The sequence below is a fragment of the Magallana gigas genome, chromosome 2, assembly GCF_963853765.1.
Source record: "Magallana gigas chromosome 2, xbMagGiga1.1, whole genome shotgun sequence".
NCBI lineage: Eukaryota > Metazoa > Mollusca > Bivalvia > Ostreida > Ostreidae > Magallana > Magallana gigas.
The window spans coordinates 41,991,383-42,011,337 of NC_088854.1; the positions used below are offsets into that span (position 1 = coordinate 41,991,383).

Consider the following 19,955-nt stretch of genomic DNA (forward strand, 5'->3'; position numbering starts at 1 on the left):
ACCTGTTTTTAATCAATAAATTCCATAGTTTTTCACACAAATTTTATTATATGATCTTTCCGTACACCATACAAACATGAACGAACAAATTATCTACATTATATTTAAAGCAATATCAGCTGTGTTTAAATTCAGAATCTTATTTTTTGCCACACCCCCCCCCCCCCCCCAAAAAAATGTGATGACTTTGCACGTAACCTAAACCTTTATGATTAAAAGTATTAAAACAAATATCAAAATCTATCAGAAGAAAAAGTTTCAGTAATATAGAGTTTTTGTATATATCTAGACATTTTGCAGAGGACGACAACAATGTAATTTTGCTTCAAACAAAGCCTCTAAATAGCCTTTTCCACGAAAATATACTTTTGTACCATCAAAAGATTATGAACCAAATTTTTTTCCGGAGGGGGGGGGGATCAAATGGTAAATTACAATGTTACAATAAAATATTCCGACATGAGAATTGCAGCTCAAAGTGCTGTAATGATTTCAGGCAGACATCAATTTAAGTAGTATTATATCATAATAGTGTATCTGAAAGAAGATCATAATAGTTATTTTATAGGTCACACTGCACATGCCTTTGAATCGTGTTTATATAAAGCCCAAGTATTTTCGACCTGTTTTCGTGGAAATGAAACAAAATGCTTTTTATGCAAGATTCATTTCTTCACTAAAGATAAATCAAAGTACCGAAGAACTGACGGGATTTGATTTTATCGATGGTTATTCATTTTAAAATCAATGATATGTTATTTTTCATGACAAGTACAGGTAGTTTCTAATCTGTATTTGAAATACGCACATTTTTATAATATGAATTTACGGACTTGTTCGACACAAGAATGTTGATAAAACCCCATATGAATCACGTTAAGTAATATTTAAAGAGAGAATAGATTCAATCAAACTATATCAGTGATAGAAATATTTCTGGAAAATTTATGGATCCAAGCAATATTGAACTTTCGTCTCGTTCAACCAAACGCTCGACTATCGCCGTTAATCTCCGACAAGCAAGAGAGACTCTCTGCTTGTTGGAGATTTACGGAGACAGCCGAGCGTCGAGTTGAACGAGACTATATTGAACTCTGGCGTAAGAATACATACAACTACAAAAAATATCTAAATTGCTCGTACCATTTAAAATCTGACTATTTTCAAGGTATTTATAAATATGTTTCCTTGAAAAACAATGCTTAAGCATACATTATTTCGGATTTATCAATTATTCTCAAGAACTCTTCTTGTCAGCGGCGATGATTTGTGCTTTATTCCAAACACTGTTTCACTTTCGGTTTGTCAGAGTAACTGCATAGGAGAGTTGATTAAAATCAACTCCCAAAAACATATTTAAATTTTCGAGCTTATGATAACGAAGCTGCAAATTGTTTCAAGTGTTTCTAATTTATAAACTCTCTCTGTAACGCTAAGCTCTGGCCCCAGTCTGCCACTGTATACAAGGTAATATTCGCCCCGTTTCACCCCCCCCCCCCCCCCCCCTCCGTTCGCTCTAGTTGTTAGCGGACGAATTTAAGACCGGGCGAATTCTTTATTTTTTACTTTAAAAACAATTGTGACAAATTCAAGACGGGGCGAAACCTTTGTTTGCTCTTTTTTGTTTTTTGTTTTGTGTTTTTGTTGTTGTAGAATTTGGAATTACCTAATGAAGATTATTTTGGGGTTGATATTAGCAATTCCGGTGTAGTTGATGGTTATGTTTGAATATTTAAGATATGCATCTTAAAGTTTCATGTAACTCGAATGTAATTTGTTGTGGAAAAAAATTGTTATATGAATGATAAAAGACGTTAAAATACGTTAAAACTTTGATAGCGAAGATTTTAAAATCATATGTTATAGCCGATATACGATAATTTTCTAAAGGTTAAGAATTTTGCCGGAACCTGAATAAGAATTCGTTATAGTTGTTATTCGCTACATTCGTGTACGTTATATTCGAGTCTCTCTCTCTCTCTCTCTCTGTAAAATAAACCACCCACACCGCATTTTCTTTTAACAATTAATGTCCTTTTCCGTAAGAGGTTGTTAGTGCAAGCAAAGATTGAAAAAGGTCCATTTGTTCCTGAAAAAGTTCATTTGACCTTTTTCTTCAGGTGAGCTAAAAATAGAGAAAGGACATATGAAACTGGGTTGCTCTGTACAATATAACATAAAATGATGTTACTTTGTTCTCTGTGATTTGAAATGATAATAAAATAAACTACCGTATCAGTTGATAGAAAATAAGCCATATTTTAACAGATGGTTTTTTGATTTATTGCTAAATACTTCGCCGGTTGTAATAAAGCTCGCTTGTATGATGAATATCAAGGATATAGGCAATTATCAATTTCATTTAATTCTCATCAAATGGATGACATTTAGTAATGGCTTGCATTTCCAGGAAAAATCGCAGATGGACCTAGTATTTTAATGCGCATTTATAAACCAAGGTTGTTATAATGTGTAAAATTGTATGGACAAAATATATGTTTACATGCAGTGCAGAAGTAATATTGGATAAACTGATCACGTGGTGCATTGTACATGTATTAATAGGATTCGGTTGATGCTTTGGAGAACGACCAACCCAGCTCTGTACATGGGTTCTGACCTGCGTCTGAAACCTTGAAGAAACCTTTAAACTAAACCAGAAGGAACTTGAAGATACTCGAAGATGATAAGCACTTTGATTCTTGTAGCAATTGCGCTATTTCCTGTACTTGGTAAGTTTGATATATTTTTATTTTAGTTTTCTAAAAGTAAAAGAAGTATTTTGCCAAGAAGACCATCTCATTATCTACAAATACTCATTGTGTGTACTCTTCTTTCTTTGAGACCCTGTACAGTTTTGGATTTTATTTTCTCTTGCATACATCTTGAGAATGAATAAAATTCATGTTCTGAAGAATTACCTCGAATTTGTGATATTTCTTTCTGCCCATATCATTCCTCATGCTCGAATCTGGAGGAAAGGGAGTCGCACCCAGGGGAAATTTAAATTTCTTTTAAAATTATCATAGCAAAGGTACCGAGATTAGGCCTGGACCACCCCCCCCCCCCCCTGTCTGCAAACACAACTATCATCTCCACCTCCCACCCCCGGGGAAAATTTTTTGGATCCGTGCATGACTTTTACACACGCTTTTACTGCGTTTTCTCAATGTATACCACTTACCCCTTCTGTCTGTCAATGCTTGCTCTTATCGATACCCCCTCCATTACATGAGCAATTTTCATCATATCATTTTTTCTTTTTTTTTAGTTCACTTGAATTGTAGATTGAAGTGATAATATTCAATCACATCTTCCCTCATAGATTTTGTCACTATTGTGAATTTACTTTACTTGATCGCTCTCTTCTACCATATTACATATGCTCCAAAAATACTGTAAACGAAGCGATATTGTTTCTGCATACAACTTTCGTCTACTACTTGTTTCAACATTCTATTGCCTGCTCCAATCGTTCACAGTTCATTTCCATTGCTTTCTGTAGCTTTTTATTAACTCCGTTCTCCGTATTCACTTCGCGTCATCTAGCTCATGGAAACCTACAGAAATGAACACTTTGTACAATCAAACCATATAATACTGCAGAATAGCAGAATTCCCAAATAATTATAATCTTTATGATTCTGTATTGTTATCGTGAAATTTTGGGTAGCTTATTCATCAATATTTTCTACTTCTGAAGACACAACATCACCGGATGGCGGTTTAAATGTTTTGTTAAATTGTTTGCATCAATCGAATTGGTTTGTGGCAACGTACTTTGAAAAAATTACGCACTTTGAATTTTTTTTTAGACAAAATCAACGCACTTTGAAAATATTTTGCAAAGTGCATTAAGTTTTGGACCAAGTTAACCCACTTTGAAATTTTTTTATGAAGGTGCATCAACATTTTATAGTATCGACACTCTTAGCGCACTTTGAAAAAATATTTTTATATCATAAATTCTGGAACTGAATTTCTAATTTGTTGATAGTATGATGATTTATTAACACTTGTGAATTTAATTTACCGTATTTAGAACGGGGATGGGGGTGGGGTGGAGGTTAACCAAAGATACAGGTCAAATACCAGTGCATCATTTAATTGATTACAAGAAGAAGGTCCCCTACCCCTCATTTTTCCTTCAAAAACATGTGATATTCAACAACTTTGGGTAAACATTTAAGATCGGAAAAAGAAATAAGCTCTGTATAAGTACATGCAGTGTTATTGAAAAAACGGGCTGGCCGAACAATAATTTCTCTATTAGTATGTTAAAGAATCTATGTGTTTCATCAGTAACCCTCTTTTCGTATTCTAATCAAATAAATCACTTCAATAAAAGAATATAATTAACATTAACGATCATTAAATTAATATAAACTTAAAAACAAGCATAAGGATGTGGGTTAATTTTCTCGCACTGATCTTCTAAAAAATAATATTGTTTTTGATAAACAGAACTAAGGTATCCTTTTTTACATCATATTTGCAATAAGCCAGTTGAAATTATTCATATATATATATATATATATCATATTCGTTAGGGCATAGCCCAATATACCAGATAAGAGGTAAATTTGCTGCATAATCAAAAAAGGAAAATGCAGTTGCTAAGCGATGAAGTTTAAGTCATATGTGAATAATTCAACCCCCCCCCCCCCCGAATTTTTTTTCTGTGTAAATTGTCGATATTGTCTTATGAGAAAAGAAAAAAATTCTCATCTAGGAACTGTTTATCAAGTTAGCTAAGAATGCAATGAATTCTTTTTTAAATATATATTACATTAAGCTAAACAAGGTTAAAACAATCATTTATTTTATATAAAACTATCAACTATTTTCACTAAACCATGAACATTTTTTTCAAAGTGCATTAATATCGACGATATCAACGCACTTTGAAAAAAAAATATTTTTTTTTCAAAGTGCGTTGACTTGGTCCCAAAATTAACGCAATTTGAAATTTTTTTTCAAAGTGCGTAATTTTTCAAAGTGCGTTGTATATCATCACTGCCGAGTGGTGAAAGTATTGGTCTTGTGAAGCGTAGATCACGAGTGCGAATTCGCCATCAAGTAATGTTCTACTGACTTGGGAAACTCTTTCGAGGTGTAGTGAGCCTACTTAAGATAATTATGCTGTTAACTAAGCATCATATTTTCACGTTCCCTCCGGGAAAATCATGTTGCCCTCGGGAAATATGATTTTTGGGAGGAATAAATCCCCATATTTCACGGACGTTCATGCAATAAATTGTTTATCATAACAAACCACAGGTGGTAATTTTGAATACATCGAGTTATAATCGTTTTTCAGCTATTGCACAGCAATAACATACATCTGTAGTGAATGATCATCGCTTTCTTTCTATGTCAGTTTTCTGCTAATAATGGGTTTAAAACGATATTTTTAGAATTAATCATTACATTTCATTAATGATTACATCGTACATGTATGCTCACCCTCGTGATTCTTCATATGCATGAAATGAAAATTCACGTGGCTTTCATAAGGGATGGAATGTGCTAAAAAAAAATTTGACTTTGACAGGAAAATATAAAGTTTAAATTTATTGCCCTGACACGTGATTGTCTAGAACCAATCAGATAACGCGTTATATAGAATGATTATTGCTAGCGCTCTCGAGCGCTAGCAACTACGTCAATCGCAACTTCTCGGGCCTTTCCGGCAAGCTCGGAAAAACACCTCGAATGTATCAACATCACCGGATGTTAGAATTTTCTACAAAATGGAGTCGCTTCCCATTAAAATAAGTATCGGCGAGACAGTCTTATATGTCGCTTCTGTGTTATATTTTAGTGTATATCGTTTACTTTAATGAAGTTTAGCTCACATCTCAACAGATCGTAAAATGTGTTCTATTTATTTCAAGTTTTACAAAAAGGGGGGTTGTCATGGACGCCTAGGTAATACATTCGAGGTGTTTTTCCGAGCTTGCCGGAAAGGCCCGAGAAGTTGCGATTGCAACTACGTTAGTCTTTTCCACTGTAATACGCATGCTCGACTCCATAGTAGGGGATTCTGGGAATACTGTACTACTGCAGATAAGCTGTACCATTTGAATTTCGTTTTATCATTTTCACATGAAGTTTTGAAATGAAATGTCAAAAAGTACCGTAGGTCTTATAATGCAAAGTTATTTTTGATATAATGATAAAAAGCTAGCTTTATCTTAAATTTCTTCAAGCTCGGAAAACAACTTCGGATATGTTTTCCGAGCTTGACGGAAAGGCCCGAGAAGATACGATTGCTACAAAACAGTACCAATGATTCTTGAAAATTTTCACCTCGAAATTGAAATTACAGTAGTTAAGGCACAGTCAATGAGCCACGCCATGCCTCTATATTCACAGTTCTAAATTGAGACCCCACTCCAGCACTATTCCAGTACACCAATGTGCCTTCCTATTTAATTAATCGATTCAGAAATATAAACTAATGTTTTAAAAATCTGCTTCTGTGTTTTATGATGGCTACAGCGCTAGCTCACCAATCTTTTTAAAAGATAAACTTGTAATGAAGTATAATAAAAGTAACATGTCTCACTTTGATATGCCTTCCTATTTAAGTTAACACACAGCAGGAATTTCCGGGCTTGGGCATTGTGGAAGAAATCAATCCGGAAGTAAAACAGATTTTTCAAACAGCTTATTTGAACTGCACAGTGGTCAAAAATTTTCCAACCTCTAGGGTAAGCACTGTGGCCTTTTGATTTTCACTAGTTTCTTATCAGACTACTCTTTTTTTATTGTTTATTCGTTATTTACTGGGTTTAAACACGTCAAAAATGCTACATAGTAATAAATTATGGATAAAGAAATAAATGTAAATAAACATGAATACTGTGTACAGGGTTATTTTCGCCCCGTGTAATTTTCGCCCTTCTAGACTTGCAAACAGTTTCGCCCCGTCTTGAATTCGCCCAGACACATTTGTGTTTAAAGAAAAATAATTGAAGACATCAGAATTCGCCAAGTCTTAAATTCGCCCGCTAACAACAAGGGCGAAAGGGGCAAAAATAAAACGGGAGCGAAAATAACCCTGTATACAGTATATAAAGCAATGCATAACATATGATTGTATAGCTGGCTATATCATATAACATTGAAACTAATTCTATAAAAAAGATATTTTGATTATTATTAAAATGATTAACGCCTTGTAAGAATTTCTGTTCAAAACTTTTTTCTAGGTACAATGGAGAAAAGTGCCAACAAGGATTCCAAATCATCCATCTATGTCTATAATCAGTGATGAAGATGTTGTCATTTGGGGTAATAAAAATCTTATTATTATACTTTCATGTTAAATACTGAAATCTAAGGTGGCAGGGGACAGTTTTTTTGATACAATTCATTGTAGCCAAGGGATGCATGTCTTCGGAACTCTGTAACTAGAATTTCCTCAGTTCCCATTCAGCACAAATACCTTTAATTCACTCTTTATAAGGCCAATCACCAATTTCTGAAGAAAATTACTAATCAAAACCTGTAAAATTCTCTACATACTGGTTTTTATGAGATTTTGACCCTTTCATATTTTGCTAATTTTTCATGATTTTTCAGCTTTTTAGACCTCCCCCAGCTAATTCCCTGCAGAGGGTTGACCTTCCGTACTGCGTGCATGTTGCACTATCACATGTCACAAACTTACCGGTGTATAGTTTTCAATGTCCCATCCACCTACTTTTCGTGTTATTTTACCTCCCGTCTGTAACTTGCAATTTCACTGTGTAAAGTCAGCACAACAGTCATAGCCGCAGGTTTCGCATTTTACTTCTGATTCTCATGTACCTAACATAAGGGGCCTACGTATTGCATATCAATTTCAACAAGAGACACCCCTCTAACTAATGATAATCATTAAAAATCATTTCATGAATTTTAGCAACACTCATAAGCCTTCAAGTACAGCAACTCTCAATTTTACAAAAATATTGACGGGTACTTTATTCGAAACTGTCCCTTGCTACCTAATTGGTTTGGACGCAGTTTTCTATTACTCTCAGCGTTAGCAACACACTTGGCAACTGGTAACAATAAATAAATTGTTACATGTTCTCTATTCAAAGCTCATCATATGATAATACGTTTGTATTATAAGCGATGACATAAAAATGTTATTCCTTACTTAAATCTTCCAAATGTCATTCTATATCCTAAACTTATGAGAGCGATTTAAACATCAAAATTTCACATAGGTTGCAACACTAGAGGGGGAAAATAAGACACATTTATGACATTTAATGTTTTAAATCCAAATCTGACATGTGGCATTGAAAATAATGACCGGTATCTACACGTATATCTCTCTGATATGCATCATGCAATTACGATTTATTTAATTCAATTTAATCCTGTCTATCAAGTTAGTATATCTACATCTGGTTGCACATGGCGATGATTAAATATAATGAATTCTAAGTAAAAACTGTTAGAACGTTATTTTTTATTTGACCTGATGTTACACTCTAGATAGTTCATTTAAAAAAAATAAATAAATTGTATTTCCTTAATGACTACTAGCTGCCGGTGTAACGACGAAATGTGACCCGGGTTGAAAGTTGACCCGGGGGTCATTTTTGATCGTTGAATATTGAGACCAAAGGCGTTGATTTAAGACCCCAATCCGTTGAAAATTGACCCGCATCGTGGAATTTTGATCATGAAACCGGTTCAAAATTCAACAGCAAATAAGCACAAACTAACAAATCTAAATCTATATTAACTTCGATTTATTCAGCATTTTTTTCATATATATTCTTTAGATTTAATATATGTTTATATGTTTTAGCAGTCGGACGAAAAAAAAATGACAAAAGTTAGGGGGAGGGGCTCAGCTCCTTGAAAATTCATTTTTTTAAATATGAATTTAAATGTAATTTACGCGATAAACTCAATAAGAAATATTTTCTTATTTCACAATTGAAACGTATAGGATCAAATGCTATTTTCTCTTTTATTGCACAGATGAGTATAAATACGCTGTAAAGATACGCAATGTTGGAGACAAAAGCACGTACACGCTGGAGATCAAATACCTCGAAGAGGCGGATGCTGGCGAATACATGTGCATTTTAGAAATCGTTGGAATGAGAAATTTCGAACAGTACTACCCTAGAAAGACTGGCAATTTGACAGTGCAGTGTAAGTATTAATAAATTTCATTGAAGTGGCAGTGGCCAACATATAAGTACATGTATCTGACTTAGTTTTATGACATTTAATTAATAAGCTTGATTACAATTTACTTAAAGGTTACACTAGGGGTAGCAGAGAGACCGCCAAAGCGACATGTTTTTAATTATTTATTTACATGCATAAAATACAACGGTGCAGAGAGTTTTTTAAGGAATAATGGATCATTCTTTGAGTATTATGAGGTGATATTTATTGCCGGGGCGTGATCAAATCCAATAAAGCCCGAAGAGCTTTATGAAAGATTTGATCACGCCCCGACCGAAATTATAACCTCATAATATTCAAAGAATGATTCAATATTACTTATATTTATATAATTTTAAACAATCGTATGATTAAATATTTAAATATAAATAAGCAAACCCCGGTGGCGTCAATTTGGCGTCATTTGAAGTCATGAGTTTTATAGTACAAAATTGATATGTAGTGTTATCACAGAGAAAGCCACTAGAAAATGTAAATATTTTTTAGTAAGCGACAAAGTTAAATGGATGGATGAAGAGTAACTTACATGTAGGCCTACATAAAATTTCCTATAAGAGCAGCTGTAAGAAAATCAAGAAATACTCAGCCAAACTGTGAATTAGGAAGATGTGTGCAATATTCATTGTTAAATACCAAGGAAAAATTACTTATTGACAATAATTATTTCGCCAGTATTTAAGGTGTAAGGAATAATTCTTTGGATATTATGATCTCCCCGTTATAGTCAGAGCATGATCTTGAAAATCCAATAAAGCCCAGAGGGCTTTGGGCTTTATGATAGATTTGACATGTTATATGGTATGAGATTAAGTTTTCATTGTATGCTGGCATTTCTTCATTATCTGCCGATATTTCTTCGTTATATGCTGGAATTTCTTCATTATACTTGCTGATATTTTAACATTATACAGCGGTTCCTGTAACAATTGACCCTGAACCTACCTGCAAACCAATAAACCCAGTAGTAGATCAATTTACATACAGAGGACTGAGCGCAAAACTTCAATGTATTATTACAGGTAAAATAATACGGTTAATGTACTTGTACTTTCAGTCGAATTTGCATGCACAACAGGCACATGGCATTTGGGGGGGGGGGGGGGGGGGGTAGGGGGCGGGGGGGGGGGGCAAGATGGACTGCCCCCCACCCCACCCCAACTGTTTTTTGGCATCTTACATTTGCATATAAAAATGAATTATCATGGAATCCATCCAACATTTTTTGGAAGTAAATGTATGTAAAAAAAATTGAAATAAAATAGGAATTTAGTTTTTCTACATCCATTTAATACTCGGCTGCGATAATAATAATTTTTGACTTGATTGGACTTGAACACGTGTAATTTGTGCAATAACTTTTTTACTTGGAAGGTTTCGAGTAGATAAAATGCTGTTTGAAATAAAATGAAAATAACGGTGAATCATTACTTTAACATTAACTTGATAGATTGAATAAATTCAAAAATACATGTACCGCACCAAATAGATGTATGTCCTTCCGGAGGATAGATATAAATGTTTTGCAAATCTGGCCAAAAAAAACCCCCCACCTGAAATGGAACTGGCCAAACTCTTTGAAATGTGTGTTTTATTGTCATCAAAATAGATTGGCAACAATGTTGAATTTTCTTGTGTTTACATATATAGTGCATTGTAGACATCAAAAGCGTACGTGTTGTATAAGAGGGGTTCTTGAGTCTTACGAGTTCTTATTGGTTTGTCATTTTATGTCAGCAAGCAAACTTCCTATTTCAACGGATTGTAAATTTTTAATATTCTTATCATCTTTTCTTATATCAATGAATCAGCCTCATAGACACATGTTCAATTGTAAAACTTGAAAAAAACCCACATTTATACATTTGAAAATAAAATTAAAAATGCCGCTGGATATCTTTAATTTAAAAAGAAAGTAATAAATCGGTGTTCTTACTAATTAAAGGAAATCCGCCACCAGCAATAAAGTGGATGAAAGAGTCCGAAAATGGAGATCTGATTGAAATCCTGGACGATGATCAATATGACATCACTGAAAAGGACATCAACGTCAAAGAATTCATTTTGTCCACGCTTCTGGTCAAGAAAGTGGAATTCGTGGGATTCGATAACTATGTTTGTAGAGGTGATAACAGTCATGGCAGAGCCGAAGCTTCTATCCGGTTAAACAGTAAGTTTGACATTTTTGCTCAGATGAGGGATGTGCATGGTATATACATTTGTTTTGTTGTTTGTTTAATAAAAAGAAGAAAGAATTGGAAATAAACGAATGCAAAACTAAATCAAATATGATACAACCAAGGTTTAATCAGTTGGTTTTTTTTTTATTATTTTAGTATATACTTTAATTAATATATGATATTAGTTTAATTAAATTGAATTTTGTAATACAAAACGATTTAAAATTTTAAGGATTTTAATTAAGTTCTAAATTATACATTCATGAATTTTTTATATTATATGAACACATTTAGTGATGATTCTACATTTAAAGTGCTATTGAAAGTACTGAAAATTACTGATAGAAATATATATTTCTGAATGCTCTTAAACTTCAATGTAAAAGTAAAAATAAAAGGCGGGACCTTTGGGTTTGGAACCATTTTAACTTAGGTTATTTAATGGCCACGAAACAGTATAAAAGAAACCACAAAGAATGAACTGAAATGTTAAATAAATATTATCTTTTTTATCACAGAGCTTCTGAAACCGGGGATTGTAGGTTTCACTGAAGGTAAGAAAAAGTCATTGTGGTCTTTAATTTTACATCATTAAAATGATTAAATATACATGTATTCTTTGAAAACTCTAGGAGGAGTTATCCGTACAAAAGGGGTTGCTTTTTGCCAACCGACCGACCGCCTTTTTTCACCATTTCAATTACCTAATTTTTTCTTTCGAAGAGTTGATATTTCATTAAAGTAGATTTACGAAGTTAACCTTCATACTAGAACTTAGGAGCCATTCAAGTAATGCTTCTGATATAGATCCCTCAATATGCATTTGACAAGGAATTCTATTGTTTGATCTAATTTGTCAGATGTGATATTTCATGCGTCGTAAACCCTCTAGATATGATTTCTACTTACTCTAGGTATTTGAAATGTATCAGAATACGTTCATATTTTTAACGGTTCATGACACATTTTTATTGAACATTTGCTTTCATTAAGTATCGGCGCTACCTGAAATTGTTGGTGACATTTTACCTGATATAAAGAAAGAAGGAGAGACAGCGTATTTAAACTGTACAGTGGCCAACAAGGGTTATGATACAGTCGTAAGTAAACAATTTTAAGCATTTAAAAACATTGGATATCTCATTAGATAAATTAGACAACGTTATGGCAGATTTGATTATGTACTAAGATTTCGCAAAACGTAGTCAATGTGTGTTTTATCGTACATAAAAAAAAAACAAAGAGGTTTTGCATACTTCATCTCTCGGTTAATTAAGGTAATTAAATAATGAAAGTTTGTGTTTCAGCTTATTTGGGCTTAAAGCTATAGTAAGTTTTTCTGATAACTTTTTTCGTGCATCCTTCTGTCAATCCTGTCTGTCTGTCCTTAAAATTTTAAATTTTTGACGTATTCTCCAAAACCATTGGACCAATTTCAACCAAACTTAGTACAAAGCATTCTTGGTAAGGGGATTTTAGAGTTTGTTCAAATGAATTGCAACGTATTGTTTCACGGAAGTATGTAAGAAGGATTGAAAATTTATTGGTATTTTAAAAAAGTCTTCTTCTCAAGAATTGTTTGGCCAAAAAAGCTTAAATTTGTGTGAAAGCATCCTCGGGTAATGTAGATTTAAGTTTGTTCAAATCGGTGGTAGGGTGGGGCAACAATTGAAAAGAGGGGTGTCGAATCTTAACATAGGAAATCTGTGGATACCAAATTAAACGCAAGGAATTAATTTTAATTGCCACTTTAATTAATTTTATCGTATTGCTGTTGTTTTTTTCCGGCATTTAACTTATTGGATATAATTGTACGCACACTGTTACAAGCCATAACAAAGTTAACTATTGTATTTCTTTTGTTTTTGTTCCAGTTTTTTTGAAACTCCAAAAAGTTGATTTTTCCTAAAAGCGAACAAATTCAAAACTCTCTAATAAAGAACTTATCTAAAATATAAAATATTCCCATGTAACGTCACAAGTATAACAAAAAGTTAAACCTTATCATATATATCCAATTTATGTATAAAATCAAAGTTGTAGCTTTAAAGCATATTTTCTGAACAATTAAAAATGTATTTTGTGCAAAGATAATGGAATAAATAACACTGGTAACATCAAATTCATGAAATCATATCTTTTCTAAAGGTCATGTGGGCAAGACACGGGAGAAGCTATGATGAAAGCGATTATTTGATTAATTTAAGTGAAGACGCCAACATAATTAATGACGGTAAGGGAGTGCATAGAACAAAGTTGATTATATAATATTAAATCGATCGGTCGAAAAGAAATCATGGACAAAGATACAAAAAATATGCACAAAAAGTGAGATTTAGCGCATCTTCAACAAATTCCAATAGGGCCTTCTAAAAAAATTGATAACATTCAAGACAACACAGGAAATCGGGGTCACTAATTTTTTTTTTTTTTATCTAAGAACAATTTATATAACAGTAAAACTTCATGCAGGAAATTTCATCAAAATACATGGAGTAGAAATAATAAGACTCGGCCTAATAGAATAAAAACAAGAAATTGTGGGGTTTTTTAATGGCATATCAGATTCATTTTGTAACTAAACATTAAGATTGTGTGAGAAAACACAAGCACATACTATTTAAACTTAGGACAAATTAAACAATACAAGTATTTACCGGATCGGTGAGATATGTGCAGAACTGCAGACATTTCATCGGGTTTTTTTTAAAAACAGATTTTTTACTGTGTTCTTTTTAGCTTGTTCAACCAGACATGTTTCTAGTTACTGCATTTTTAATAATCTATCAAAAAATGATTTAGGAAAAAAAGTTTATAGAACATGTATATGTAGCATAAATTAAAAAGTCGTACATCGTTAAAACAATACTGGCAACGGTACTTGCTGAATAAAGACGATACATGTACATGTATTTGTTAGGTTTTTTTTTCTTTTTTTGCTTTCTTAATGAACACACTTTTAGCGTAGATTCCTATTTAAACACGAAGAATAAATATCGGGAGAAGCGCATCTCGCGAATTTTAAAATCTGGCTTTTTTTGACAATTGTAAACTACATTCAACTATAATACATGTATTTACATTATCCAGTGTCTTTGTCTGTGATAACACTACGTATCGATTTTGTACTATATAACCACTAATACAAATGGTGTCAAATTGAGGCGGCGGCGGGGTTTGCTTATTTATATTTAAAGATTTAATCGTACGATGGCCTAAAATCATATAAATATAAGTAATAAGGAATATTATGAGGTGATAATTTCGGTCGGGGCGTGATCAAATCTATCATAAAGCCCTTCGGGCTTTATTGGATTTGATCACGCCTCGACCAAAATGATCACCTCATAATACTCAAAGAATGATTCCTTATTCCTTATATAAAAATTCGGCATTCGCGATTTGGTGGAAACTGCTGAATCACGGAATTAAGTAAAATAAGGAATCTACAGTATGTCGTCTGAATAATTATTTCCTATCTTTAAAATAAGATTAAATTTTTTTATTTGTGATGTAAAAAGGTGAAACAGACACCTGAAATCAATTGCAAATTAATAGCAAAAAAACATGTAGCCAATTTGGAACATTGAGCTAATATCGGGAAAAATAGAAATACATGTAGTCAATCAAATTTGTGTGCAAATAAAGTATAATAAGAGATGATTCGAAAAAAAGTGAAAATAAATTTTAAAAAAGGTATAAAAACTATAAGCGATGAAAATGACGCTTCATAAATTCTACGCTTTTCAGACGACGTTATGACGCAACGTCATGTGTTTGTGACGTTGTTTCTCTGTTTTGTTAAAAATGTCAAAAGCACCCTTTTCTCGTGGGCGCAATCATATATTTTGGACCGTCACGATGTTACATTAATAATTCTCTCGTTGTTATATAAATTTTGTTTTACAAATGTTCCTAAACTCTATTAATACAATAATCAATAATATCTTTACTGAAATGCAACAAAGTATTACAAAAATAATTTGGTTTCTTACTGCCCTTTTAACTTAACACATCATTCTGTAATAAAAAGCTAAACGAACCCAATTCTGAATGATTATTATCGGTTAAATTTGTTTTTGCCGAAAACACTATAGTTTCCGTTCATACTTTAGATACATGAAACAGTGTCACGTGTTTTATATATATATATATATATATATATATATATATATATACATATATATATATATATATATATATATATATATATATATATATATATATATATATACATATATATATATATATATATATATATATATATATATATATATATATATATATATATGTTATTTGTTATTACGTTTTATAGATCCACACCTGAGTGTACAAGTAAATACCAATGGATCCAGATTTACATTCATGTTGGTGATTCGAGACCTGACTGTAGCTGACATGGGCATTTATAGTTGTACTGTGAAAAAGTATGGAGTCGACAACTCTGCTTGGCCTGAAAAATCCACTTTTCTCTCTGTGAAAAGTAAGTAAAACGAAAATGACCTTATAATTATTCAGCGTAATAATGAATTGGAAATATTAAGTAATGTTATATAAAGGTATGGAATGCACATCTACATGTATACTACTATATTAAAATAATAGACTCAAATTTTGGGGCTTTAATACCGATAAATTGGAAAAGTACTGTCTTTTGTTTTAAAAATTCTAAACGTCATTGGTACTTGAAGGTTACCAGTTTGTTTATATTTTTTCTCAATTAAGCTTCGCTTATCAATAATCAACGTAAATTCCTTTAAAAAAATCACGTAAATCATCTGGATTTTTTGGATTTTACAATCTAGCGCAAGCGCAATACATTCACGCTCACGGGATCTTTAGTTTAATATGTTTCCACAATATCACATTCAGAAAGGATAATACAAATACGTGTAAATTTTCATTGGAAATCTGTTTAATATTCTGTTCATATAAATTTTTGATTTGTAATGAGAGAATATCATGAAATATCATAATATACAAATCAACTTAATACTTACTTTTGTCATCGTGATGGCAAAAAAAAATTAAAAAAATATTTGATTCCATGCATAAAATTCACATTAAACTTAGGAGAGTGAAGATGGAAGGTTTTATAGTTAAAATGATAAATGTCCTACGAACCCGGTTTTACGATTGAATGCGTTTCGTTTGACTCTGTAGCAAAGAAAATACGTGTACTGCGGTGAAAAAGTATTGAATTCTTCCATTATATGGATTAAATTTTTAGATGAAAGGTATTTACAGTGACTGTCTCAAAAAAGTTATTATGATTAATTTGAATGTTATTTTTAATGCAACCTCATTAATTTTCTCCAAAATCGTTTTGGAGCGATTCTGCAATTTTCTGTTACATAACGGGTATATGGGAGGCATTATAACTGTGGTGAGGGCCTTCCCGAGACACAGTTTGATTATTCTAACTAAGGAGAGTGTAGTGAAATAAGTAGCATTATTGTATGCTTATCGCTTTGTTACGTAAATATTTGAAATGCAATGTCAACACGTGCATGCACGGGTCAAAGTCTAGTGGCATTATAAAAATGCACCATTTATTTATTTGTGAAGAAATATAAGAGAATAGGATAAAATGGATGTTTGCCAAATAGTATGGAATTTTATGATATTACCTTCACTATTAGCAAAATAAAAAATGATTTTTTATCTCAATTATGATTTGTACAATCCAACAAAAAGGGTATACAATAAACCCCTCCCCTCCCCATTTGTGAGACACATACATGATCAATTGAATCAAAGTAATTACTCCGAATAACATTGACTTTCATATTCTTAATCTCAACTTGATAATATTTTACCCCTTTGTGATGAATTCAATATGGACTATTTTATATAGCTCCTCCAGAGATACAGGTGAATCAGATGCCTTCTGTTCAAAATGTTGACTTGGGATCTTCACTCAATATAACATGCGAGGCCAGTGGATTCCCGAATCCAAACATCACATGGGAATATGCATCTGGGTACAAACACAGGGTAATGATCTAAAATACAATCTATTGTGTTCTTTCCAAAGCGACTTAACGAGTTGAATATTGATCATTCCATTTTTCCGTGGAAAGGAATACGAAGTAGTGTAAGTTATAAATTTTATCAACCTATACATTTTTATTTTTAGGGAACACAGTTAACTCTGACTAATATACAAAAAAATGACAGGGGAATCTATACCTGTGTCGCTGACAACGGCATCAGTCCGTCGGCAAGACATGAAGTGGACATTAATGTTTATTTTCCACCCTCCTGTACACCATTGCATTCTGTTGTCGGCCAAGCACAAAACAGAAGGTTTAATGCTAAAATGGTGTGTGTAGTTGAAGGTAAAAAAAAATAAAATACATTTTCTTTCTTATTGTACATGTTCGTTAAATAATGCACAAAGATTAAGAGGTCTCGATTGGCGTGGCCATTTTTAAATTGTATTGACCTCCTTTACAAAAAGTGCTCCATATAGAAATACGGGAAAATAAATACCTAAATCTTAAAGGTAAATTATATGGATTTTTATTAAATAATACTTTATATAGCTAAACATATCATATCTTAAATATTAGGTAGATCTGATGGTTAATTTGTGTGAATTTTCCTTTTTAAGATGATGACTTCTTTATAAAATCAATTTCTATTACTGTCTAATCCACAGGTTACCCCGAACCAAATGTGAAATGGATAAAGGAAACAGAGTACGGCAGACTTGAAATTGAGGACGATGATAAATACGAAATCACCAAACAATATGGTATTCAGTTGGAGAGAAATACTTTTTGGTCAGTTCTTAAAGTTAGGAATGTCCAGGCCAACGATTACGGAGACTATGTTTGTGTAGCAGATAACATTTACGGGATTGGATTTGCAAATATCACATTAATTGGCAAGTGATGTTTCTTCTGTCATATTCTCATAGTATTTGTATTACAATGAATGGCTAACGTAAGTCTTACTTAAACATAATCATTGTGTAAGGAACGTAATAAGCCCTGACAACAGAAGATAAAATTTCCTTTATAATATACACAATTCGTGCCTTCAGTTTCTTCAACAAACGTGAATACTCATTCTGAAAATAAAATTACAACATATTGATGACGTTCAAAAATTCAATAGGCAATATAGTGCTTTAGATTTTCTGACTGCTCATTCTTTGATTTTCAGAAACATTGGACTGTCAAGGGACTGGATGCCCGAGTCTGCCGTGATCCGATGGGACACAACTCCTTACTATTCTTGCTATATACTTTTTATCTTTTAAAGGAATAAACTATACTAATATTTAGCGTTAAGGTCAAGATCTAGTCATGAAACTTTAAGGTGCCTACAATTTAATGAAGTATATAAATTATTTCAAAAATAGCTTTGTTTGATAGTGCGTTAAGTTTTGGTAAACGCCAAAAATTATGTTTTTAATGATTTTAATTAAAATATATAGAATAAATAATAGTTTTAAATAATTTGACCAATGAAATAAATATACATGTACAATGCCTACAGAGTCTCCAAATCGGCATTAACAATTTCCTGGCCACGTCTTTGAAATGATGTCAAATTAAATATAGGTTCGGGATTTCTTTTTCCGTTTTTAAATTTAATATAGAATGTCAAGAAAATGTTTCATTCTTTTACCTGATTTCTTTAAAGCTGTAAAGTACGAGAAGTAATGACGTCATAAGAATTATAGGACCAAAAAAAATTGTCAAAACATGCAACTCAGTCCACAACTCATATTCTTAAATGAAAAGTGCATGAATTTGAGGTAAAAACTCAGACTTAAGACTGAGTGGTGACCTGAGGAAAGTTAGTGATAGTGGGGTTTGGAATCATTTACTAGATCTTGACCTTAACATAAAAACTATACCTATATTTATCTTTTCAAATAAACGGAATGCATTCAATATCCCGCTTCTAGATGTTATCAGAATAGTATAGTCACTCGTATTCACAATTAAACAATGCGCCGGATAATCATGTCGATACCAAGTGAAATTTGACCTAGCATAGGCTCGGTGAATATTGTACTTCTCGGGTAGCTAAATCATTGCACTGATCGAATAAACAGCAATGATTTTTTTATTATATGATTCAGCAACGAACTGACACAGACATATCATACTGAGTGTTATCAAGCGAAGATTTTAGTATGAAGCCATAACCGAACAAATTGAGAAACGCAATATTTCACTGGAAGATCTATTTTTACTCATATGTAGAGAAATTCAAATTTTATATTGACCTCCTAGGTCTATTGCAGGTTAATATAACGTTCTGGTTTTTTTCAACATAGTTGGATATGAGCCAATCATCTAAATCACTGTATTGACCTTAAAAAACAGCAATAATTGTAGAATGTATCTCCTTTAAATATAAATGACTACAAGACTTTTGCATCACAAACAACATGCAAGTATCGGGATGAATATGTTGAAAAATTGTGCAAGGTGTTCACCTTGATAGAATAGACTACTTCTATGTATAAAAAGTCCGATTGCCTATGAAGACAATTGTCATGCGTCTCCTATTTCAAAATAAGAGAATTGGGTGCAACTATAAACA

General features: G+C 32.5%; 1 protein-coding gene across 1 annotated transcript; it reads left to right on the forward strand.

Moving 5' to 3' along the window:
* The first annotated feature begins 2,498 nt into the window (after nt 1-2,498).
* LOC105331102 (cell adhesion molecule Dscam1) lies at nt 2,499-19,297 on the forward strand. The gene is made up of 14 exons (XM_034445132.2): nt 2,499-2,732; nt 6,595-6,716; nt 7,218-7,299; nt 8,995-9,171; nt 10,122-10,229; nt 11,153-11,377; nt 11,906-11,941; nt 12,381-12,487; nt 13,536-13,620; nt 15,703-15,870; nt 17,245-17,384; nt 17,527-17,728; nt 18,052-18,279; nt 18,561-19,297. The coding sequence occupies exons 1-14, from the start codon at nt 2,684-2,686 to the stop codon at nt 18,602-18,604; spliced, it is 1,773 nt and encodes a 590-aa protein (XP_034301023.2). The 5' UTR covers nt 2,499-2,683; the 3' UTR covers nt 18,605-19,297.
* Nucleotides 19,298-19,955: the final 658 nt, after the last annotated feature.